General features: G+C 36.7%; 1 protein-coding gene across 6 annotated transcripts in view; it reads left to right on the top strand.

The window, feature by feature from the left end:
- Nucleotides 1–21,131, top strand: part of NAV3 (neuron navigator 3) — a 797,711-nt gene extending 776,580 nt beyond the window's left edge. For all 6 annotated transcript variants that reach the window (XM_087868917.1, XM_045779499.2, XM_087868918.1 and 3 more), the window contains 6 exons: nt 7,320–7,474; nt 8,523–8,594; nt 9,453–9,649; nt 10,560–10,678; nt 14,357–14,560; nt 18,442–21,131. In XM_087868917.1, coding sequence (XP_087725043.1) covers nt 7,320–7,474; nt 8,523–8,594; nt 9,453–9,649; nt 10,560–10,678; nt 14,357–14,560; nt 18,442–18,561 — 867 coding nt within the window. In that variant the 3' untranslated portion in view covers nt 18,562–21,131. The remainder of the gene's footprint in view (nt 1–7,319; nt 7,475–8,522; nt 8,595–9,452; nt 9,650–10,559; nt 10,679–14,356; nt 14,561–18,441) is intronic.
- Nucleotides 21,132–27,226: the final 6,095 nt, after the last annotated feature.

Genomic DNA, 27,226 nt, shown 5'->3' with positions numbered 1-27,226 from the left:
ACATATGACCCAATTAAAAAATGGACAACGGACTTGAATAGACATTCTCTAAAGAAGATATACAAAAGGTCAACAGACACATGAAAAGATGCTCAACGTCACTAGTCATTAGGGAAATGCAAATTAGAACCACAATGAGATGTCACCTCATGCCTGTTAGAATGGCCATCATCAAAAAGACAAGAGATGACAAATGCTAGTATGGATGTAGAGAAAAGGGGACCCTTGGACACTGTTGATGGGATTGCTAATTGATATAGTCACTATGGAAAACAGTATGAAGGATCGTCAAAAAATTAAAAATAGTACTGCCATATGATCCAGCAATTTCACTTTGGAGAATGTACCCAAAGGAAATGAAAACACCAATTCAAAAAAATATCTGCACCTGCATTCATAGTAGTATTATTTATAATAGCTAAGACATGGAAACAACTTAAGTGTCCTGAATGGATGAATGGATAAAGAAATTGGGGTATGTGTATACATACACACATGCACATATGCACATATATGTGCATATGTGTATGCATACACACGCAATGGAATATTATCCAGCCATTAAAAAATGAGGAAATCCTATCATTTGCTACAAAATGGATAGACTTTGAAGGTATTATGCTAAGTGAAATAAGTCAGAGAAAGACAAATACTGTATCATTTCACTTATATGTGGAATCTCAAAACAAACAAACGATCAAACAAAAAAACTACCTGAGGAAGAGGTTGGGAGGACGGGAATTGTAAGAAAATGGTTAAAAGGTACAAACCTCCAGTTACAGGATGAGTAAGTACTCGGAATATAATATACAACATGGATGACCATAGCTAACACTGCCCTATGATGTATAGGAACGTTGCTGAAGGAGTAAATACTAGGAGTTCCCATGACAAGAAAGTTTTTGTCCTTTTTTCTTCTTTCTTTTCTTTTTTATTGGATCTATATGAGAAGATGGATGTCAGCCGAACCTATTGTTTGGTAATAGTTTCACAATATGTGTAAATCAAATCATCATGCTATTCACTTTAAATTAATGCAGTGATATATGTCAATTATTTCTCAATAAAAAATGTTCTTAATGGAGTAGTTGATTAAGTGCCTGTCACTGACCAACAGTGGAATCTAAGGCAGACTGCTGAATTTCCTTTGCCTTGGTTTTCCCACCTGTAATATGGGAAATGTCGTAGGGGCATGGTAAGAGCTAAGAGTATGTGTATGTGTGTGTGTGAGAGAGAGAGAGAGAGTGAGGAGGAGAGAGAGAGATATATAATTAATGCATAATGGCTTTCAATAAAGATTGCTTTCACAAATACAGACCTGTGCAGACATCACTCTCCAAACTTTGTTCAACACTGTCTTATATGCAGTTTTCAAGAACAATGATGTACATGAAACATGCTGGGATCTCTTAAAGTTAAATAAGTATAGCACATGAATTCCAAGTATTTTGTTGGCACTCAGCCCCATTCAAACTGTTGTTGAACCACCCATTCTCATTTCAACGGAATAGAGACACATAACCTAAGGCCAAATATGTGCCTCTTCCCTAAGCAGAAATATGAAGAGCATAGCCATTTGTTTGCTTCAGCCTATGTGTTCAATGCCTCCTGTGAATGCTGCGTCTCCTCAGAATGTTATTTAAGAAGTGTTTTTACCACCATTCGTTTTCTTCTCAGCCAGAACGATGAGAGGATTAGGTGCCTCAGCCATCCTCAGTGTGTTACTTGGATTTCCCCCAATGTTGGTATGATGGAACTCTTTAGAAGTGACTTCCTTATGAAAAAAACAAGTGGTTGGTAAAAGAAGAAGAATAGATTTGTTACAGGAAACCATGCCGTTTTGACAAAGTTGGGGATCACTTAAAATCAAGTTTTGAATAAAACAGAGTGATTTGGGTTTCATTAGGATGTAGTTTAATGTGGTATAATACAGTTGGTTAATTTACACTAATAAAATTTACACTTATATAATCACTTACACTTATAAAATTTGCCTCACCCCCAAATCTATTGTTATAAATAGGTTCTTTTTATCTCAGTTAAAAAAAAAAACTGTTTAGTGTTTGGAGATGTTCTTAATCAATAATATTATATAAATCTTTTTTAAAAAATTGTGACCAAATATTATCAATGCTCTTATTTTCTTCTTTTTCTGAATAAAATTACTTGTGTCATTAATAGGTCAGCTTAATGTTGTTATTACAACAATAAAGAAAAATAGAAGCATTGCCAAGAGCGTTGGAACAGAATTAATGATGCTAGGGAGCAGTAATAGGAAAACTCCCTGGACAAATCATGTGGCATTCGGCGCCAAGAAAGCACAAAATACAACTAAACAGACATGTATTGTTTCTTTCTGTTTGTAAGATATGAACGAGCTGTCCGTAATGCTGGATACAGTACTTGCTAGAGAATTTAGCCAAATCTTGCCAAATTGTCAGAGAATCCAGAGGGGGTTTTGTTTGTTTGCTTTCCTTTGCTTTTATGTGAGGCGGGAGGTAAGTGAGAATCGTATAAAGGAGTAGGGATGACTAGTTGAGATTGTCTGAGGGACAGCTGCTAGCAGTGCAGGTTTACTCAAGTAAAGGGCGAACGAGGCATGAAATAATAATAAATCCCGTCCCTAAAAACTGAAGCTGTGTAATGGCTGACGTGCGTTATGCTGTGCCACAGATAGCACCGAAGAGACAAAGCCGAAAAAGCACTTACTGATGCAAAAAAGATCGAGCAATAAAACCATCAAATGAAAAAAATCTTTTCATGTGTGGCACCTCTGCATTTTATATTCTGTCCCTCTTCCTGCTCTTCAAGCCCTCCCTCAAGCCGCCAGCTGGAATATTTTGATCGAGAGCGGTACACATAAACAATTACACTTTGTGACATTTGATACAGCAGGCCCAGAAGGCTAGAGATGGATTTAGTAAATAATATGTGGCCAGCTGAAAACACTTGGAATGTTAGGTAGGAAAAGATCAGAAAACTGGTCTTGGCAGATTCATTTTTGATGTGTCTAGAGTCAAAACCAGAGAAGGCAGTGATCAACAGCTTTTGTAGTTCTCTGTATGTTTTCAAAGTATGGGATTCATCTCATTATCAATGTCCATCTGGTAGATATACCTGTTTTCTTTTGCCTAATTAGATATTGGGCATGAAACTTTTAATGCTAATGCATCAGCACTTCAATTTAATATTTAACCCCAATTAAGCTACAGTGGGGAGTATAAAGTGATTTCAAAGGGGTCTGAGAAAAACTCTTAAGTTATATGACGAAATTTTTTGTGTATGCCTATTTCCACTTGCAACTGGTCCATAGCTTTCATTAGATTCCCAAAGAGGTCTATTACCCTTCTCAAGACAAGAGAGAATCATAATAGAATCTAATGGCCCTACTTTTCCAAAATCACTCAGTGCGGATGGCTGGTGGCTCAACTGGTTAAACTTCTGCCTTCGGCTCAGGTCATGATCCCAGGGTCCTGGGATTGAGTCCTGCATCCGGCTCCTTGCTCAGCAGGAAGTCTGCTTTTCCCTCTGCCTGCCCCTCTCCCAGCTTGTGCTCTCTCTGTCTCACAAATAAACAAATAAAATATTAAAAAAACAACAACAACAAAAAACCCCCAAAAAACTAAAATCACTCAGTTATGTCTTAATTACCAAGTTCAATGCCCTTTGCTTATTTTCTCTCTCTTTTTTAAAACAATACTGCTTTATGTATAGCAAATTGCTATAGGTAATCTTCCCTTTCTAGAAATTCCTCTAATTTTCATGAGTATCATTCTGTTTTCTTCTTACCCTCCAGCAAGCTCCTTCTCAGTCTCTTCAGTGACTGTTTTTCCTTCACCTGCTGGTAAACGAAAATATGACCCAACATTCTGTTCTCTCTCACTTCTGTTCTCACCTGGATGACGCCCCTGATTTCAGTTTGTATTGACTCCAATCGGACACTGTTAGCCATGCCCACTCTCCTGAGTAGTAGGCCTTTGCTTTAGCATACACATATGTTTCTGTTAGCATGCTAAGTACACATGTTTAGAAAACCCAGTTTCAACTCTGAAAAAATATCCAATCCATCTTCTTCCATCCATCTCCGCTACCACCACCCTCCTACCCAAATTAACACTATCACTTGGGTGACAGCAACTGTTTTCTAACTGCTTGATTCACAACTTTTGTTAAATCTTCCTTCTCTCTCTTTCTGATTTATCCCCTCACCTTATGGAAAATAGAGTATCTTTTCATTATTAAAGTCTGACTGCGTTAAATCCTGAAATGATTTTCCATTGCTTTCCGTACTAAGTCAAAATCTTCCCACACCTCTGCCATCCCTATTGAGTCCCACAGTGTCTCTTGGCTTCAACAGTTTTGTTATTTTCTTGACTGGTTTCTCTTCCTCCTCTCCAATATACTTACCACACTTTGAAATCATGATTCTGACTACATTACTCAGAATCCCAGACAGAACATTCAGTGTTTCTTTGTTGCCAACAAGAAAAGTCCAGTAACCTTCCAAATCATTCCAGGTTGCAAACATTTCTTTCCAATTTAACATTATTTATATTCACAAAACATATACTACTACTTTCTTTCCTACCACATTTTTTTGTGTTTCTGCCTTTGATTATTCTTTTCCCTCTATTTGGAAAGCTCTTCTTCCATTTTTAAGCATCAAAATGTTACCTAATCCTAAAAATAAAAGGTTAATAACAAATAACACTACCACCAGAAAGTCTTTCCCAGCAGTACAAGTAAGGTTTGCACACTCTGAACAAAATCTTTGGTGTATGCTTTTTTGATAACATTATTTTTTTTAGGATTTTATTTATTTATTTGTTAAGAGAGAGTGTGCGGCAGAGGGAGAGGGAGAAGCAGGCTCCCAGCTGAGCAAGGACCCTGATGCGGGACTCCATCCCAGGACCCTAGAATCACTACCTGAGCCGAAGGCAGACCCTTAACCCACTGAGCCACCCAGGCATACCAGATACATTGCTTTTTTTTTTTTTTTTTTTTTTACTGTGAATTACAGTTTGGTTTTTTTATACACACACACACACGTAACCCACTATTCTGGGCAATAAGCTTCTTGAATGCTTTTTCCATTTCTAATTAATCATTATCTCCTTCATATTTATGTTTCCTTCGATAAATAAATTGTTCTTTCCCTACTGAAAAAAAAAACATGTCAGTGGTTCACATTTGTTTATATAGAAAGATCCAAATTTTTCTGCATGGATTCGAAGTCTATTTTCTTTTTCATTGCAAGCACCACTACCATGTGCAATTTCTCTTGTAACAACAGAGCACTTATTATTTTGCCAAGCACATCACACACTCATACCTTCTAGCTTTCTTTCACTCTTTATTATTCGTAGTTCATAGTTTGTCCCCACGTACCCTGTTCTCTGAACAACAAGTCTGGATTAGGTACCTCTCTTAAATTTCCCTCTAGTGTTTTGTGCATTTCACTTACCACACTGTTTCTGTGATTTACTTGTCGACTTGCCTTTCTGCTTATCAACTCTAAATTCCTGGAATGGAGAAGTAATCTCTGAATCCTTAGTGCCAAGAGTACCTGGAACATAATAAGTGCTTGTTAAGGTGTTCTGAAAGCATAAATAACTGCATACTTATCATTTGGAATTCTACTCATTATTCAGAATTCATCTCAAATTCCACCTTGAGATAAGTCCATCAGGTTCCCCCAGTTGGAATTAATCCTTCTTCCTCCTACGGAACACATCTCTCCTTCAACCTGTCTCATGGGATATTTTACATTGCATTTTGTACATTTACTAGTTATGTATGTACCTATCACCCTCCCAAGCTCCAACATTTCCTTCTCTAGAAAGCTTTCCTTGATACTTACCACTAGGCAAAATCTCCTCCCCTGACCTCTCACAGCTCCTAATATACTATGACATTGTATTAAAATGATTTATCATATCTAAATTTTAATACTTAATGTGACCATCTTAAAGCCTACAAGGAAGAGTTTTTAACCCCTATGCCCAGAAAAGTACTTGATTCATGTCATAATTAATGTTAAACTTACTAACTTGAATGATGCTTCATTATTTTTGTATACCTCAGGGGATTGTCTAGCATTACGAATGTAGAAGATAGGCAGTCAATGTTTTATAAATGAATGAATGACTTAATATGGGTAGATTATTGTTATAAATTCCATTTTTGTCTTTTAAGATAAGTGAAATTCTCCACACTATTCATTAGTGTAAACATATTTTTCTGTATTCTCTGATTTAGGCTATATTTTTTCAATGTGATTGGCTCAGTGCATTAGTTTTCTAATAAATTTTATATCTGAACTTAAATGAATATATTACTAAGTGCCTCAAAATCCTGACCACTGTTTTTTATCCTTTTTTGCTTTTAGTTCTAAAAGTCGTATTACAGACAGAGGGAGGTGGCCTCTAGGGTGATTGATTCAAGTGTTCACCTGGTTTCCAGAAATTGGAATCATGGAATTGTTTTTTAACCCTGAGCAAGATCTACAAATTGAAAATGTCATTGTAAATATGCAAATATTATGGAAATTCTCTTACTGATTAGGATAATTTTAAGAAACCTAATTATGTGCCTGGCCTACCCATCTGTGAGAGCAGTCAATCAGCGAACTGGTTATCATATTTAGACTAAAAGCTATTAGAAAGGAATAATACCTGTAAAAAAAAACCTCAAGAAGCTCAAGAAATGCTGAATGCTAATGTCAAGTGACCCAGGAAAATATAACAAATTTTGTCTTTGTTAAAAATCACAGAAGTGGCATGCAGATTATAAATAAGTAAATAACCACACTTCTGTCCAAGTCCTGGGGCTATGGTTTCATGCACCCTATTGAAATGAATTAGAATTAAAACATTTAAAATATTAGTGGAAACTTAGGTGTGCCATTTTGGACTTACAAGGTTTGCTAAAATCCACTTTTATCATTGTAATACCAAAAGCAAGAATGAAGTCTCAGTATTTATGGTTTTTTTATAAGAGCTTGTATCCAGAACTCATTCCCCCCCTTTTTTTTTCTTTTTTTAAGGGGAGATGACAACTGAGAAACATGCTTTTCTTTTCACAATTTTATATTTGCTGCCGATGTTCTGTGCTGGCTTTTCTCTTTGCTCTTTTCCTGAAAAAATATATCCTCTCTGTATTATATATTTTTTTGCTTTGTTTTATATCAGCAGAATGACCTATGGGTTTTATTCAAAGGTACTGGATGGCAGACAAATTGTGCTATTCCTAAACTATGAATTGCTTGCCACTGATATAAATTTATCATTGATGTATTTGTTTTCTTTATTTTTTTCAAGGAGTTGCAACAGTATCTAGCTAACCTGGCTGAACAGTGCAGTGCTGATAATAATGGTGTAGAACTCCCTGTTGTAATAATTCTTGATAATCTTCATCATGTGGGCTCTTTGAGTGATATCTTCAATGGTTTTCTCAACTGTAAATACAACAAATGGTATGCTTATGAAATATTTTGAGTGATGAAATATGAAAAAATGATCAGATTTGTTTCTTATGTCTTTATACCTTTTAAAACCAATGGTGGATGCCATTAATTTGAGAAACCTTCATTAATATTATAACATATTTCCAAAAAAAATCCCTGTACATCTCTTCAAACATTTATTTATTCATTCAACAATTATGTCCCAGGCAATTTTTATGGAAACATGATCGACTTATTGGCGTTAGCTTCTACAGATATGTGGAAGGTCTGGGAGACCAATGTCAATGACAGGATGTTTGGATCAAGGAAATTAAGAATTAAAATGAGCTCTAGAGCTCTGGTTTCATTTTTGCTCCATATCGAAGTTTAACTTCAATCTTCTTATAAAGATAAATGTAATGCATTCAGATTATCTCTCTCCATTAGTGAGTCTAATTTTTAACTATTTACAGTGAAAGTAAAGGTTGAAGTGGGGTATAAAAAAATCTGAAAACCTACTAAAGATTCACTAGAGTATGGCCTCTAAAGCAAGGACATAGAAGAGCAACCTAAATATTAGTTTTAATGGTGCAATATCCCAATTAATCTCTGCTAGAGATTTTTTTTAAATGTTAAAAGTAGATCATCATAAAATTGGCATTGAATCAAAAGTACAAATTTTCTCATGTTATGAAGAAACTTTAAAATATCTGTGAAATAATAAAAGAGGAAAAATTAATGAATTTGATTATAATCATAAGAGTCATAAGATATTAGAGTGAAATGAGATTACTGTGATTAGTCTATCTAACCTTTTTATTTTATAGATAAGTAAACTCAGGCTCAGAAAGGTGAAATGATTCTCCTAGGATGCCAGAGCTGAAATTAGAGCCCCAAATCTGAATTTCCAGCTCAATGACCTTTGTCATTTTTCAACCTAACATTACAAAATTACCCTTTTAAAGCCTAAGGTTAAAATGGAATAATCCATATTTATGTACATTGTTTTTTAAGGCAATTTTAATAGTCTAATCTCTTTTACCATCAGCATGTCTACATATTTTATTTTATTTTCCAGTCCATATATCATTGGAACAATGAATCAGGGAGTTTCTTCATCACCAAATCTAGAGCTGCATCACAATTTCAGGTAAAGATAAATTGAATGTTTTGTTTTGTTTTGTTGTATTGTCTCTTTCTGTTTGCTTTTGGTTAGTGGTTTTCCATTTGTACCTTGACAAATCCTGCCAGTGGTGACCTGTGGTGTGAAAATAATTCTCATTTCTTCTGACACTCTCTCAAGCAGACATTTCGTAATCCTCATCCTGTAATCAGAAGTGTTTCTTAAAGAAAGAAAGAAAGAAAGAAAGAAAGAAAGAAAGAAAGAAAGAAAGAAAGAAAGAAAGAAAGAAAAGAAAGAAAAGAAAGAAAGAAAAAAGAAAGGAAATGAAGGGAAGGAAGTGTTTGTCCTGCTCTGCTCACTATGTCACCAGCTAAAGTAGAGCACTTTTCTTCAAAGTGTGAGGAATGTGAAGAGATTTCCTATTTCAGGATTTGTGATTCTCCTACAGAAGGGTACTCAGCGTGTACACTCCCACTCCCTTCTGACGCACATGAGCTTCGCTTCAGCTTAAAAAGTTCTTTGTTTACCTCTAATGCTAACCACTTTGATCATTTTTTTTTAAAGATTTTATTTATTTATTTGACAGAGATAGAGACAGCCAGCAAAAGAGGGAACACAAGCAGGGGGAGTGGGAGAGGAAGAAGCAGGCTCATAGCAGAGGAGCCTGATGTGGGGCTCGATCCCATAACGCCAGGATCACGCCCTGAGCCGAAGGCAGATGGTTAACCGCTGTGCCACCCAGGCGCCCCATAACCCCTTTGATCATTAAAATGAGCCACCAATTGACATAGGAACATTCTTCATTTATACTAGAAAGAGAATACTGGGGACTTAAAAATTAATTTATTTAAAGATTTCTGATTTTTTTTTTCTGTCTTTTTGTAGGTGGGTGCTATGCGCAAACCACACAGAACCAGTGAAAGGCTTTTTAGGCAGATATCTTCGAAGGAAACTGATAGAGATAGAGATTGAAAAGAATATACGCAATAATGACTTAGTCAAAATTATAGATTGGATTCCTAAGACGTGGCATCATCTCAACAGTTTTTTGGAAACACACAGTTCTTCTGATGTTACCATTGGTGAGTTCCAAAACTGCAATATGCCATTTTCCAGGAACTAAGAGTACATGGTAAAGATGGCCAGATTGGATGCTAGAAAATAACAAGTAAAGCTAATTTTTTTCAGGCTTCCAGAGATTCAAGTTTTCTTTTTTCCTTCTGAAAGCTTGCCTTCTTCTAAGCTTTATATGTCTGATTAGATTCATTTTGCCTGACAATTATGGTTTACTAGGATTTGACTGAAATCACATGAGTTTAATATAGACAAATATTTAAAAATCAGATAACCATTTGAAATAACTTGTATCTGTTTAAAGTCCTCTTTTATGCTAAAAATAAATGTTAGCCAATGATCACATCAAATATTGTTGTGAGATAAGATACTAGTTAAAGATAGGTGTTTTATGGACAATTGAGGTGTTTCATATTTTTCATCAAGGCAAAACTGAATTACTTCTCTTTAGTTGGCATAAAGATGTTTATTTTTCTAATCCTTCTTAAATTGCATGTATAAAAAAGTGTCTTTCCCATTGTGATGGATTATAAAAATGCACTCACTAAAAATACAAAGTAAATGAAAAAGAAGAATTTTACATTTGAGATCAGAAGACTAAGGCTGAGTCCCACTCTGTAAATAATGACATATTTTATATTTGGCAGTTTACTGGGGTAGTTGGACTGAATTATGACCTTTAAGGTTTCTCCTAACCCAAATATGTTATATTCTAGATTAAGATTTTAGGGTAAAAGGAAGGAGAGTTCTGGAGTTTGAGTCTTCAGTAAAACATGCTTTGATAATAATCGAGCTGGTCAAGATTATAATTGTTTAAGAATCGTGCAAAACATTAATTCCCCCAAAATGATGCCTTGAATATTTATGTGTTTAGGTTGTCAAATATATTGGTTCTCAAAATAGTTTGCTTCTTCTTAGGCCCCCGACTTTTCCTTCCTTGCCCTATGGATGTAGAAGGTTCTAGAGTGTGGTTCATGGATCTCTGGAACTATTCTTTGGTACCTTACATTCTGGAGGCAGTGAGAGAAGGTCTTCAGGTATAGTACTCAATTTTCTCTACTGTTTAAAAACAAGCAAAATCATTCTTTGAAGCAAAAAACAGTCTTTTCTCTGGTTATTTATACAGAAAACGGAAGGCATGAACTATATAAATATACTGGTAAAGTTTTAAAGATCAACTAGTATGTAACACTTTATTTACTTGTGTATTCTGTTCTGAGAATAAATATGTAGGATAAGGAGAAAATCTTTTTTCCAACAACTACCCATTTAAGGCCAAACTCATTGGCATGGGTCATAGCAGTCAGTTGACAGTTCTATATATCAGACAGACATGTTAATATGGGCCTTGATCATTTGTTCCTTATCATATCGTTTGAACACGTAGTTTTTGCTTACGGGTTCCCTGTTTTTAGTATGGTTCATTGTTTGAAACCCTTTGTATCAGTTGCAAGATCCTTTACTATTTCGAGGGAGTGCTCTAAATTCTAATGCGGTTGACTTTTTAAATCTATGGGAGGTTTCTCTGCACTCATAATGAAAAAGTCAAAATACATCACTAATAAGAAAATTCTGTTTCTTCAACATAAAATACTATCTCCTTAAATTGGAGTTGAGAGTTCATGAAATTGTAGAATTGTAAAACTCAAGGTTGAATCTTTAAGATGTTTACTGTATAATCATCCAACTTACTGTAAAAGAATCTAATCTTCTCAACAACTTCTTAGCAACTCGGCCAAAGTTTAGGATGTTTTTGCTTAGATAATCTCTGATTATCACAACTGCTCCTAGAATTAAGATATAGTTCTTGCTTTTCACATTTTGTCATCTGCAATACTGTATTAAGTATTTTACCCTTTAAAAAAGCACTGGTTATCTGTACTCCTTCCTTTGCCTTCCTTTGACCGGCATACTCTCTTCACCTAGTAGAACAGAATGGCAGTAATTAGAACCATCATGATGGTTCTGGGGAACATGATGAATAAATATTATGGGGATGTGCTGAGGACGTTCAGAGATAATGATCCTAGAGCATTTTAGCCACTGGTTTTATTCCAGATTTAAGAAATACAATTTCATATTGTAAGGGTATGAGCCAATCTAGCCCCAGTTGTTGTGTGGTTCCAACAAAATAAAAGACTATACCAAAGGTTTTTATTTTTTAAGTATAACATTCACTTTTCTGGGTTCCTCTGAAACTTATGCTAAGATGTGAGTTAAGTCTCTCAATTTCAATCATTTTATACAAAAAAGAAATTTGTGTAAACATTTATATTCCAGAAATCGTAATTTTTAAAACTAATATTTAAATGAAAGTTCTCTTCATACAGTTTAAGGATTAATAAACTATCATCCAAGTCTTTATATATAAAATCCTCTTTATTTCATTTGTGTTAACTAATATACAGAAAAAGAAGATTTTACAAACTCAAAAACAATAATACCTAACAATGCTTAGCTTCCTTAAGTCTAATTTTTTAGAACTGCATTGTTTTTTTTTTAATATTTAAATCAATATTACATATAAAACATTATCCTGAGAATTATAATCTTATACAGCTTCCATTTAGGCAAAAGTATAACCATTAGAGTAATACCAGTTTCCCAAACTAAAACTGAGAGATATTTCAAAATTTTATTTTTGAAGAGGGATAAAAATGTCTTGTTTCTTGCTGTGGCTCCAGATGTTTAGTAGTGGATTAGCGCAAATGCTGAATCAACCATGATGTAGGGAGTATAGGGGGGAAATCCAGCACACGGAGAGATTAGAAAGGAAAACCCTTTGATGGGTAGACTGTTCTCATTGCTGCTGAAGGATAAACTCAGCCAGAAGTCCATTGGCAGGTGATATTCCTGGGGTGGTCCATATATGTTTTCTGTAAGAAAAGGAAGAAAAGGAATCATGTGTGTTTTGAACCATTCCCTCGGATCTAGTGGTAACAAAGAACCTTGAATTGGAGAAAGAGGTGAAAAAACAAAGCCTTATTGCAAAGAGGAAAATCTGAGTGGAGAGGAATAGAAGAATCTCTTGTCAAGTAAATGCTTTGATGAGGAACCATGTAGGGAATACTCTCTGCCAGATGTTCTAGTTGGAAAAAAACACTGGTGATACAATGGATTCTGATTTTTAGTCTGATGATTCTACCTTTATTGAAATCTCAACAAGCAATTTATAGTATTCTAAATATTTAAATATTTTATATTTTATAATTTTATAGTATTTTACAGTATTTTAATATTTAAATCTTTCTTCAATTACTTTTCTATAATATCTATTTTACACTGAAATTTAGAATTGGACCTATTTAGCATTTTATTGGTCACCTCCAATTTTGCTGTCCTTGATGATTCTTTAAAAGGCTGGCATCAGTTGATTCTAGACCTTCATGTTCTTTTTGTAACATTTACTTTCCAAGAATTACACATTTTCCTTCAATTAGCTTAAGTTGTATAGCAAGCTATGTCTTACAGCTCTATAAAGTGGGTTTTTAACTGAGAGAAAACTTCTGCTCCAAAACAAAATAACCATACAAAAAAAATCTAGTGATTGCTACTCCTGCCATCATCTCCCAAGGAATACACAGATGTCGGGACCTGGCTGGCTTGTTGGCTTTCTCTCTCTCTCTCTCTCTCTCTCTTTTTCTCAAGGCAAGGCTGACACAACCTCATACAGTTCCTCCAGGAGAAACTCAAAAGATAACTCCAAGGCAGTCCATGTGCCTTTTGTGGTGTCAGTATCCACCATTTTGCTTTTGTCTCACTGAACCACAATAAGCCATGTAGGACCCCTCATGATGTGCTCTCTGGGACCAAATATGCACTTGGTAACCAGGATTGCCCTCAATGGAGCAGGTCCAGGCAGGAAGGAGGTACATTAAAGAACTAGTTTGCCCATGTTACTGCCCTCTTCTCTTCATTTTAGTTTTTCTTTCTGTCCCCCTGCAGCCTTGTACTTGTTTTTACAAAGTCCATTTTGCCTCTGTCTCTGCAGTATGCCCTTCCTAATTTGGTTTCAATTTTGTTTCCAGCTTAAAAACTTTTAACATGTCTTATGTTCATCTTCTCCCCTCTCCTCCACTACCAGTACTTTAACTAGCCTTTATCATCTCTTTCTTACTGATTCTTTGTTCCATTTGAGTCCTGACAACATTAATGCTTCCATTTCCCATTTTCCTCTTCTTCTATTACTGGCCTTATAAATAACATCTAAAAAGAGTTTTTACAGGAAGCAATGAGATTATTAGAGGAAATTAATGCAGAGAAAGTATTTTTATTTTCAAAGAAAATTTCAGTAGAGTGAGGTTGACAGAGAAAAAGTCTCTTATTTTACTAGCATCTATGCAAAGTGCAGCTTAGTAGAGAACTCTATTTCATGTCTAGCATGGCTTTTTTCAATTCTCCATCACTGGAACTTTTCTTCTCAACTGTGATAAAGATAAATGTGGGCAGAGATTTCTATATACATTTAAAATAAACCCCCTTCATACTCTCTCCCAAATGCTGACCATCTATCCCAGATGTTCATCTTTGTTTTATTTCTCCTTCAAGTTTAAAGAGAGTTATGTGGACAGACAAGTATTTACAGTATATGGAAACAATCCCCTTGAAAGTCCCATAAGAACCGGATGTGCAAAAGAATCACTCAATTAGTGGTCACCTGTTTTACTGAATAGAAATGTATTTAATATGTATTAAATATGTGATCATTTTTTTAGATGTATGGGAAACGGGCACCTTGGGAAGACCCCTCAAAGTGGGTGCTTGACACATACCCATGGAGCTCAGCATCTCTGCCTCAGGATGGTCCAGCATTACTTCAGTTGCGACCAGAAGATGTTGGGTATGAGGGCTGTCTGTCCACTAAAGAAGCCACAACCTCAAAGCACATTCCACAAAGTGACACAGAAGGGGATCCTCTGGTAAGAAGCTGATGTGTGATTCTTCTAATATAATCTTGACACAGTGTGTGGTCATCAATATTTAGTCATTTGTATCAAAGATACTATTTATCTTAGGTAGTATTTGGGGCTGTTCTGATATAGGTATTCAGTTTTTAACTCTTTTGCCTTTGGCCTTCTTTCCTTGGGTGAATATTCTTAAAATGAAAGAGCAAAGTTGTATGTATTCCTATACCCACAACCCAACATATATACATTATCATCTCAGCTGACCAGTCTTAATATTTTGGGGGTTCCATGTGAACAAGCTGATAGATTTTTAAGATGTTTTCCATGGCAAAAGGCACACACACACACACACCAGAAAATTTTGCATACTATTTCAAAGGGTTCCATAGAGTCATGGAAATGTACATACAAGCCTGCTTAGAGTCCAGTAACTCCTATATAGGACTTCCTATATTGGAGTTTTGCTCTAGACCATAAAATCCTTAAGGGCCTGGACTTTTCTTTTTCTAACAGGTAATGAGCGCTTTAGTTCATACATAGCTAGAAATCAACAGTGGCGGAGGAATTGGTTTGGATGAAGCATAATTGTGAGCAAATACTAATTAACTGCTGATAGAATGGTTAATATTTAGCAGAGTAAATATAAACTTTAGGATACAAGGATGGGTTATTACGTCTGAATTTTATAAACTCTAGGCTTGCCTTTGCGTTGTTGATATACTGTGTCTGTTCCAGGTAAGGAGAGGTTTTATAGAGTTTGTTTTGAGAATTAAACTGTCAAGGGACCCTTAGGGGATGGCCTCAACCTCCCAATTTCCACAGTCCTGATCAGCTAAACCCATAGGCACTCTTCCCTGGCTTTGAATGTTCTTGTCTTTTATTATGGAAAAGAGATCCAGAGTCTCCCATGCTGAGTGAAAATTGGGGTTAAAAAATCTGACTCTTAAATGACTGCTCAACTAAACATCTTAAGAAACAGGATTATGACGCATTAAAAAGCAAAAGACTTACCATCTAAAAGTAAATGTTTGGATCAAGCACCTTCTGATGAGAAAATAAATATTCTCTCTATCTGCTTTTATTTTGTTATAGTTCTATAATTACTGGCATCAAGTAAGAATATATTTGCAGTCCAATCTATCTCAGAAATATTTGGAAAAAATCCACTATTTAATGTCAGAAATATGTTTTTGGATATGAACAAGGATACAGGTTTTTGGTGCATCTCATAGTATTTTATTCATCATCAACAAACTCATTCATTCTTTCAACAAGTATTAATAAGTATGTCCTCAGGGCTAAGGCCTGGTAGATAAGTAAAAATATAAATAAAATATCGTTTCTGATCTCAAGAAGCTCATAGTCCATTAGTGGAGAGAGACATCTGCCTATATAAATTACAGTAAAATAATGGTAAAGTCACATGTTAGATAAAGTTATGAGTCCATTGAGGAAGTGATGAGGAGAAAGCTTCATAGAGGAATTGATTCTTGAGCTGGGTCTAGAAAGAATACAAGTTCACGATGTGGTTGGATGGAGGACATCCAAAATTAAGGAAGCAGCAGGTGAAATGTAGAACAATGTAATAAAAATGAATATCAATAAAAATGCTATATGCAGATAGGTGGGATAGAACAAAAGGGGCAAGAAGAATTAGAGCTACAGAAGCCTGCAATTGCTAGATTGTGCCAAGGCTTGTTTATCTTTGTAGGAAATTAAAACTTTATCACACAGATAATGAGGAGCTATGAAAGGTGTTTGGACAGGGGACTTACCTGAGCTAGATTTGCAGGTTATAAAGATTGCTTGGGATAACAGAAGAGAAGACAGATGAAAGAACAAAGGATGGAGGCTGGGAGCCCAGCAGATTGGTAATAGCAGGGGTGAAAAAGACCTGACCAACATGTTAGACGTTGACCAAAGATAGACATTATATTTATGACTATGGGCGCGGGGGAGGCAGAGGAGAGAAGAGGAGGGATATCTTTTGCAGAGAATAATGATCTATCCCAGTGACAATTGGATCATATTTGTACCTTTGCCCCCTCCTGAAATCCCCTTTGACTTGAATGCACAAAGCAACACTATGAAAAGGCAAATTAAATCCCGTGTATACATTTATTATGAATCTAAGGCTTGAAACTTATTCTAATAAAGCATATTTACTATATGGCACAATTTTCAAAGATTAAGACTTTAATGACACTTCTGTTACACCATAAAACTTTTACAATATTCAGCATTCAAGTGATTTCAAACATTTGTGACTGAGGTTAGAATCATAACCCTTTAAACAGACCTCATTTACAATTTCTCCTCTTAGTAAATCAGGAGGACACTCAACACACAATTGTGTTTTACAAATTATCTTCACCCAAATGCTTGAACATACAGCCAGTGACTAATGATGGAGGAACTGACCTCAGAAAGGAGGGAGGCAATATGAACGTGCATGAGGGGAAGGGTGTATGGGTGAGAGACAGAGAGAGACAGAGAGCGACGGGGAGAGAGAGAAAGTACGTGTGATGGAGACATTTGCCTTTTTGGGTTTGAGAGGTTGTCACTAAATACTTTCATTTTATATCTGTATGTAGCTGATTTAATAAATTCAGAGAGTTAGACTAACAATTACGTTGAAAAATGTTGTCCTGAAGAATATCAAAATGACTTGAAAATATGTTATCACCGTAGCCTCTTTGTCAGAAAGGCATGCTTGCTAAAATTGGTGATTACCAGTTTATCAATTTCACAAGCATTTATTGCACACACATTTTACACTAAGCACACAGGCGTCCAGAGCCTAACGTATGCCTAAGGAATCCTTTTTTTAGATTTCTCTTTTTTATTGAATCAGATTCTCTAGTTCTCTATCTTGGGGAAAAAAAAAAAAGGAACAACTTGGGTTACTTTATAAAATAATAAAATTACTATGCATTAAACAATATAAAGATTAGGACAACTTCTAGAAACCCTTGACAAGAAAACAAGTCTGACTCCTTTCATGAAGACCTGTGCCAGTTTTCCTGCGCTTTCTAAAATCATTGAACAGTTTATCCACGATGTGCTCTTAAACAAGCTCGTTTTTCTCTAACATTGGATCTGCAGAGCTATCAAAAGCCGAGCAAGGTGGCTGCCTTCTATTTTGTAGTACATGGAAACGCTAGCTGTCTTTCTCCCCAGGTGCCTTCATGCATATGTCCCTTTTCTTGGAACAAACATTACCATTGTCCTATCAACTGGGAAACCCGAGACAGCTGCTATTGTTCCAGAAGGTGGCTTTTGTTTTCAGGGATATATCAATCATATTTTGGCCAGGAACTCAGCAACAGAAACTTGACAGTGATTCTCTCCCTCGGCCTCTGCAAACACTCATGGTCGGCTTCATTCAGTCACCTCCTTCGAGGTCAGCCCCTAACCAGCAGATGGTGAGCTTGTGTACAGCAGCTGGCTTCATTCCACTCCATCCCCTCCTTCCCTCGAGGGAGTGTGCGCACGCCTGCGTGCGCGTCTGTGTGTGTAGGAACATTCACGACTTTCACTTGCCATTCAATGCTTTCTGCTTCTCCCCGCCAAAAAGCGAGAAGCTTGGCGCGCTCTCCAGCAACGAGCCCAGATGTCCAGCTGTGATACACTTTCTTTCCCAGTCTCCCTGCTGGAGCGGTCTTCATTCACTACCCCAAATAAAAGAGCTATCTAGAGGCCCTGTTTTGTCCGTAGGGTTTGGTGGTGTAGCCACGTTGGGAGAACCGGGATGGGCGCCGGAGGCAGCTAATACAAATGTGAAATTGTTTCCCCGTTTCGCTTGGCCGGGATGAGGCTCAGGGCCGGGTGTTTGCGGGGCTGGCTCGCTCGCTGCATCCCTGCCTACACGATGTCTCTTTTTCTTTCTTCAGATGAATATGCTAATGAAACTCCAAGAAGCAGCCAGTTACTCGGGCACACAAAGCTGTGACAGCGATAGCACCAGCCACCACGAAGACATTTTAGATTCATCTCTTGAATCTACTCTCTAGAGGGTGAAAGAAGTTAGGGGAAAAGACTATGCATTTTCAAAAGGTTTCAAAAGTAAGGTATTTTCACTAAGCCACTGCCAGTATGAAAGCACCCTGTCCAGGGCCCTGACCCAGAGTCGTGGTCTCCGAGGAGGCAGCAGAACTAAGTCTGAACCGCCGAGATGCTCAACTGCAAGGGAAGCTTAACTTTATTTTATTTCTAGGCATTTTTATATCCGCGGAGTGATGTCCGGCTCCATTACTCAACTGTAAAGGACCCTAAGGACAGGGCAACTGAATAGACGGCACATGGGATAGCCAACCTGGACTTTCTGTTTTTTCCTCTTTAAAAGTTTACAATGCAGCCCTTTCTTTGTCCCTTCCTTTCGTTTCCTCTGAGGGGCCTCCTCCCCCAAGCAGGGCCCCTGCTTCTCCGTCCAGCCTCCTTTGTGCCACATGGTGCTGGTCACAGGGCTCCAGCAGCGTTTGTGCTGTGAGCTCACCCCGTTCCGAAACGAAGCCAAGAGGCCGGTCCTCTGTCCGCACGAGCGGAATTGTGCGACCGCCAGAAGACACGACCACGGCAAGCTGGAGACGTGCCAATGTCATTCTTAACTGCCACGTTCACTCGATGAGCTCCGCCAACTTTCTCGTGTATGAGTCACAGGTTTTATAAGGTTGTTTTTACCACAGGTTTTATAGCGTTGTTTTAAACCACCTGCCCACTCCCTTAACAAGAGTTTTATACCAATTATTAGTCAACACTGACAAAAGGCTTTCTTAGGGCTTTCTTCGTTGGAGCCTTTTCAGTGAAAGAAGGAACATTTCCTATGGTGCTGTCTCACTGCCTTAAAACAGATTTCTACGACAGTTTAACAGTTGGTTTAAATCCTAAACCATTGGTAATCTCCACTGTCTTTTCATTTATAACCAAGCAACACCAGTTAACACAGTAGCCTCATCTCTAGATATCTGTTTTGGTTTTTTTGGTTTGGGGGTTTTTTTGTTTATTTGGTTTGGTTTGGGTTTTGTTTTTTTTTTTTTTTTTGGAAGAATTGGATAGGAGAAAAATCCGGTTTTTTTACCTTGGGAATAGATCGCCTCGCCTCCAACATGTTCAAGTTAACCCAGAAACCCTCTTTGACCGTCACTTCAAAGCGAAGACATGTGGCTAACCTCCATCCAGTTAGGCAAAAGAGTGGTAGAAGGAGGGAGATCTGGAATTTTAACCCAGCAGAGCTGGAAGCACTAGATGCGACATGAGCACAACTATTTGGCTTTTCCTCCCCTGCTCTTTTTATTATGATTCTTACTATTACTCTTAGTTTTGAGCATGTTGTTTTGATTGCTATCGCTGTACATGAGAAATTCAGCATTAACAAACACTGAAGCAGTGAAGTCACTGTGGAAGAGGAAGCGTTTATACTGTAAAAGAAGGTTAGATTTGCACAGTCTACTGGGTAGGTATTGTAAATAATAATTCTAAAAATCTTGCACAAATCGAAACAAACACACACACACACACACACAAATTGTACTTTAATCCTGTTGGTGTTAAGAGGTGTTTCACTTGCTGAGATTTCCTGTACATTGCAAACAAATACAGAATGCAAACCCTCAAAGCTGTCATTCTCTGGTGTGTTTGTCCTGTATTTACAGTTGTTATGACGATGCAGGAGCTATCAGTGCTAGAGTGAGCATGCTTCAAAACTGTACATGAAGCCAATACATTTTTGGAAAAGTGAAAATGTCCGAAAGTGCGTCTGTTGTGGCAGGCTTTAAAGAACGTGCATGAAAACCGATTGGAATCATGGGAGAAGTTACCACCACGCACAGAGGACGGGGTTTCGAGTTTTCCGAACCCAAGGGCTAGGCCATGGGGTAGACTTGTTCTAGGCGCGGGAAGATGTGTTGCTTTCAGGATGTGCAATTGGTGCTACTCTCTGTGACCACCCATGGGTCAGTTGCTATAGAACAATAACAACACGAGACACCTGTGCCATTTTCAGAGTGTCGCTAAGTCGATCGGTCCTACACGGTGCTATTGCCCCAAGGGAAATCTGAACTGAATTTATGCACATAGAATTGTCACCCTGACTTTGAAGCCTCAAACATGGATCAGAGCTGTCGTAAAACATCAGTATGTGTAGCTGGATGAGTGACTATTGCCCTTGTATGATATGTGATCTAAAAGAAATTGCTAATCTTCCCCTGCCATTTTGAGAAACACAGTCCAAACATGATCATAAACACAAATTCCTGCAATACATCCCAGTAGGTTCACCTAGTTTACAACTTAAACTAGTTTGTGAAACATTTGTCTGTATACATTTTATATTTTGTACATTTTTGATGTAACATATCATGTAAATAGGCAGAAACAGTGAAATAAATCATCTGAAAAGTTTTGTAGTCTTTGTAAAGCCCCGATAATAAGTACTTGGTGTCAACGGACTTAACGGGATGATGTATTTTCTATTAGTTTATTGTTCCTCTAGCTTGTAAACCAGCTTGCATATATTTTTTTGCAAATGTGCACCCTGTATCTGTCTAAATTATTACTTTGCCATTAAAGTGGAATTATTTATTGACAACAAGGTGTGGTGTCTATATATGGAGAAAAATGGAATAATCATGCACCAAAAGTGTCAAGCCTTAAAATGTTGCTTGTACTATTACTGTGCCATCAATAGGGATGTGTTAAATGTTTATTTTATGTACCTTATAGAAAGGACCACGTAGCTTTTAGTAAATAAATAAACTGAAGGCCCAAGATAGATATATATATTTTTAAGATTTTTATTTATTTATTTGACAGAGGGAGAGACAGCCAGCGAGAGAGGGAACACAGGCAGGGGGAGTGGGAGAGGAAGAAGCAGGCTCCCAGCGGAGGAGCCTTATGTGGGGCTCGATCCCAGGACTCTGGGACCACGCCCTGAGCCGAAGGCAGACGCCCAACAACAGAGCCACCAAGGCGCCCCCAAGATATATTTTTTAGTGAAATTTACTCAGTGAGTATTTTTAGAAAACTAAATACTTATATCTAAATGCTTAATTATAAAGTAAGAATTAATATAGAATGTTGATATTCCTTAGTTAAATCAACTTATTGTTTCTTTGTTTATATTTTACTGAGTCCTCTATTAAACTTTTAGCTCTAAAAGATTATGTTAAAACAGAATAATTTTTTGGTGGTACTTAATTTTTTAATAGAGATTATAAAAAGAAAACTCCTTTTAAAATTAGACTTTAAAAAAAATACCTTGAGTTCCAAACCCAGTAATAAGAATGTATATTTGGATGATATAAGTAGGGTTTTGATTTTTAAAACAGGAAAACTTTTGAATTAGAACAGTTGTAGGGGGAGGGAGGCATTAGTTAAAATGGGCCAATCATCTAAAACTGATGCGTTTGTTTCTTCATTCACAATTTGGGAAATGAAGGAAATTTCCGTATTTCATTCTACCTGGAAAAGCACTGAATTAATACAAAACTTGAGTACAATTTTGACAGGTGCACTGTAGGAATCCCACCACTGTCATTCTTCTCTGCGTGACATTGGCCCATTTACCCACATTCTGGATGCCTCTGTTTTCTTACCTGTAAAATAGCCATAGTAATAGCGTCCCCCTCTCACAGATCACCATGATGATCAAGTAGGTTATTTCATGCAAATGTCTTGAACAGTGCCCAACACCTTCAAAGCTCTCCGTAGGTGGTAGCTGCTTTTACAACCATTATTACAAACTAATGATTATAAAATATGGATTAGACTATTTCCAAACATTCTTGAGAACAATGTGTGAGGCATTTCAACTTATTGAAAAAAATTTTTTTTTAAGAATTTATCTTTTAATTCCCTCATTTAAAAAATGGAGCTAGTAAGGATATCTATCTGTAGGGCTGTTGAGGGGTTAGGTTTGTATCTGTAAAGCATTTAAAAAATTGTCTAGCACTCAAGAAACTTTGAATAAATATTAGCTGCCGTAATGACACTCATTACAATAAGTTAATTATATCAGCAGTATAACAAATATTCTCAGGATTCAATTTGTAAATACATTCAAGGTAGTATTAGAGTCTTGCTAAAAGTTAAGTCTTTCATCCAGTTTCCTCATCTGTGAAATGGGGTAATTATTGTATCTCTTCCTAAGATTGTTTTCAGACACCGATAGAAGTAATGGTCAAATGAATTATATTTGAATTTGGAGAAAACTAAATGCCTTTATTTCAGCCTTTTGGATTTTCACATTTAAAAAACCATTACGTTTTTATAAGAAATAAGCCACCTTAAAAACTGTTAATTCCATGTCTTTGGTAAGTTAAGATGTTTTAAAAGAAGCTTCAATTGTGTTTTGCTTTTTGGATGGAGGGAGGCGCCAGCAGATAAAATACTGCGTTTCTGAATGCAATATTACTTTTAATTTGGTGGAAGTGGTCTGGATAATGATGTGGAGGATCTCCCCATGAAGATCCACTGTCTCTCATTTATGCAGAGTTTCATCAGTAGGAAAGCATAGTCATGGAAAATAAACATAGTACATTCTGAACTATCGTCTTTTAGAGGAAGATGAAAGTTCTCAAGTTGTTTTTCATAAAATTGTAAAAAAATAATAACAAACCTTTGTCATTGGAACTTTTCACAATTCACCTTATATTCTAGAATAGCACAGCGTTGAGTTGAAGATGATGAACAACTGAGTAAGTAATTTTTTACATTCATTACATGTTGAAATGAAAACACTGTCAATATATTGGGTCATATTAACTACAGTACTATAATTAATTCACCTGATTCTCTTTGCTTTTTTTACTGTGGTTGCTAGAAAATTTATAATTAAATCCGCTGCTTGTGTTTGTGACTCACATATTTATATTCCTGTCGGATAGCATATCCTAGAAAGACTGATCTTTATAAAATGTGAATGTGATCAACCCCTCATCTTTTTATATCTTGAGTTTGTGAATAAGATCCAAATATCAAAGGACAATTCCTTGCTCAATCTGGATTTTGCTAATCCCTTGGTTTCCTTTTTCACCACATCCAGTGCCCCCATTTTGGTTCTGTTCTCTGTGATATTAACATAATTATAGACCTAGCAGCAATTCTTGAGACAATAGCAACAACTTTCTAGACAATTTAGCTATGAGCATGTATCAGAGTTTTATTATGATCTTCTTGAATGGAAAAAACCTCTAGTGGGCCAATTTAAAAGTTTCTTTCCTAGTAGAGGCATTTATAGTCTATATAGATTAGACAAAACAGAATTTTTATTTCAAGTTTGCAGACTCTTCACTGTCAGGTGGATATATGAGTGATTGGTCTCCCAAGACCAATATTGATCTCATAAATAATTAACCAACTATCAGAGTTCTAATTTATTCAAATAAAGAGATTACTAATTATATCAAACAATAAGGTTTTATCCCAGACTGGGTTTGAAACAATATTTCTTTTACAGTAATTTACTTCCTTGTACCCCAGGGCCCTTACACATTCTCAAATGCTATTACCTTAGACAAGCTTTTCTGGTCCTTCAGATTAGGTCAAGAACCTGATTTATTTGTTTTTCTAGAAATTACATATAATTATCTTCTCTAATAATGTTATATGTTTATCTTATGCCACTTATTGTACAATTTCAGGGCTTAGAATATAGTATATTCTCAATACATATATATATTGAATAAAAATATTTCTGTATGTGGAGATAGCAACAGAACATTCGCTTCTGTAAAACAAAAGCATTAAATTCAAGAAAAACCACTTTTACAGGTGAGAAGCTTCCTGGGAAGCCAGATTAATTAGAAGTTATTTGGTGACCAAGGAAGGAAGTGGATAACCTGAGAGTTTGTGTAATTTAGTGCAGACAAAATACTGCCTCACACTTAGAATTTGTTTTCCCTTTAGATGTAATGTACTACATACTTTCTACCAAGTTTTCTTTTTCTTTCTGCTTTTCAAGTCCTTTGAACATGACTTAGTTATATATAGTGCAATTTAAATGTGTGGGGTTTTTGAAGAACAGATAAAACAGTTGGAAATGTAGCGCTAGAGCCTTGAAGACAAGTGGGGGCTGAAAAGATCAAAATAGGAATCCTTAGCATAGAAATGAGAAGCGAAGATGTGAATTTCATTTTGGGATGTTTTCCCACTGGAAAGATCTTGGCCAAGGGAAGAAGATGGAGACTAAAATTTGAGAGATGTGGTGGACATCTTTATAATTCATTTGGCTTTATTTTCAATTTGCATAATATATCTATGCCCATTTAATGTGATGTTTATAAAGGAGGAATATGATGGAAGGAAAAAACAACCGCATGGAATTTAGAGTCAGAAATCTGTACCCTTGTCATGTTTTGTGATTTTTCCAGAAATAATCAACTAACCCATCACCTGTGTGCATCTAGACTTTATACCCTAAAGACGGTGATAGATAACTAAATGCACCCAACGTAGTGGGAGTCATTCTAGACATTGTGATGCAAATGATGTGTGTTTACCAGTTCCCAGAAACCATATTCTCAGGGAATCGTAGAAAATCTACAAGTCTAGTCAGAGCCCATCCACGAACTCTCGAGTGCTTGTATTTTCAGTAGTTGTGTTCAGTTTGGTTTGGTCCTAATCCAGTGTGCTGATTCGAGGCAGCTGAGTTTAAGCTTGTTTTAGAGGGTGGTGTCCAAGGTGTAGAAACTGGACCAAATTCCCTATAAACTGCTTGAGTGCAGTGGAACGCTCATCAGCACCTCTCTGAAGGTGGGCTGGCTTGTTCCAAGGCAAATGGCTGTCCTGGTAAGCTGCGTTCATTCCCTAGTCTAGCCCTTCCTTGGGTTACCACTGGTGTAGGCACTGAACAGGCTCTTTAGCTGGTTGCTGGTGGTGCTAGAACCTCAGATAAGGATGGAGAAATGCTGCCCAGAAACCTGGCATTGGTTGAACTTTTGAGGCCAAAAGCAAGAACAGTGAACAGCCAGAGTCAGGCTCATGGTGATTGAAGATAAATCCTCCATTCTGGCCACTTTCAGAAGCTAGAGGAGGGTCTTTTCCAATACTAGTGGTTTCTCAGGGGAAGGAAATTCACGTGGATGATGTTCATGCTTCATATTCTGACCTATTGCAGAATTTATGGTAGAAATAAGAGAGTCCAGCGGGCGCCTGGGTAGCGCAGTCCTTATGCGTCTGCCTTCGGCTCAGGGCGTGATCCTGGCCTTCCACGATCGAGTCCCACATCAGGCTCCTCCTCTGGGAGCCTGCTTCTTCCTCTCCCACTCCCCTGCTGTGTTCCCTCTCTCGCTGGCTGTCTCTCTGTCAAATAAATAAAGTAAATCTTTAAAAAAAGAAAAAGAAAGAAAGAAGAGAGTCCAGAATTTTCAGTAGCCATATTAATAAAAGTAGAAAGAAACAGATGAAATTGATTATCATAATGTACTTCATTATCCCAACATATCAAAAATGTTATCATTTCACATATAATCAAGCTAAAATGCTTTTAATAGGGTTTTTTATATATTTTTGGATTTTATTTTTTGAAATCTTTAAAATCCAGCATGTATTTTACACTTCAAGCACATGTCAATTTGGACACAGTCTTCATCAGAAGAACTTAATCTGTACTCAGAATTAAAAATGGTTAGGGAGCCCCTGGGTGGCTCAGTCCGTTGAGCGTCCAGCTCTTGATTTCTGCTCAGCCATGGTCTCAGCGGGGAGTCTGCTTGTCTCCCGCTCCCTTTGCCCCTCCCCACCCCAGGCACCCATGCACACGCTCTCTCTCTCTGTCTCTAAAATAAATAAATCCCTTTTTAAAACCGAATAGTTAAAAGGTAGCTTCACATAGATAAATTGTTCCAAACATAGTTAATATAAATTGAATATGAGTTTTACGTTTAAATTTTGGATAATTGCCATTAAATTGAAAATTGAATTCCAATTTGCTGTACCACCCCAGGACAAAGGATGCCTACTCATCCTACATTTGGATAAAGAAGGAACTTACCTCAAATTGTGCTTTTGCCTGACAGGAAATGATTCTCTTCTCTAGATTAAAAAAAAGAAGAAGAAGAAGGAGAGAAAGAAAAAAAGTGTAACCATTCAAAGACATTTGGAATAGCAGAATGACTCCCAAGGCAAGATCAGAATTTCACTGCAAAGCTATCAATAATATTAACATATATATAAATATAAAGAGAGCATGTTTTAAGAGACTGGAGACAGAATAAGAGAGCAATATCTACCAATACACTAAAAATGGACTTGCATACTAAATGAGAGAGAAGAAGCAGATTAAAGCAGCGCTTTTCCTGATCTGCATAATATACCCCTGGGGCAATCCACTTTTCTTGCCCAGATTCCTTGTTCACCAAACAACATTGTAATTGCTAATCTGGTTTCCTAGAAACCCTGAAACCTGGATGGGTATATCTCAAATGTAATGTTTCTTTCTTTCTTTCTTTTCCTTATATATTAAAGTTCATGATTATTTCTTTCCAAGATCCGAAAAATCATATTTCCTTGACTACATTTTTTAAGCGCTGCTATTAGAAATGCAGTTCATCTGCAGAAGCCTCAGGGCTGACTATAAAGAACACAGGAGTCCCCTTGCCACAGTAGCACAGTAATTAGCCTTCTTTTTTTTTTTCAATACTGTGCTCTTTAGCTGTTTGCTTTTTTTCAGTATCAACCAAGCGT

This window comes from Ursus americanus, chromosome 17 (genome assembly GCF_024610735.1).
Source record: "Ursus americanus isolate L20-20 chromosome 17, mUrsAme1.1.p, whole genome shotgun sequence".
In the NCBI taxonomy this organism is placed as follows: domain Eukaryota; kingdom Metazoa; phylum Chordata; class Mammalia; order Carnivora; family Ursidae; genus Ursus; species Ursus americanus.
This window is presented reverse-complemented; position numbering and strand designations above follow the sequence as displayed.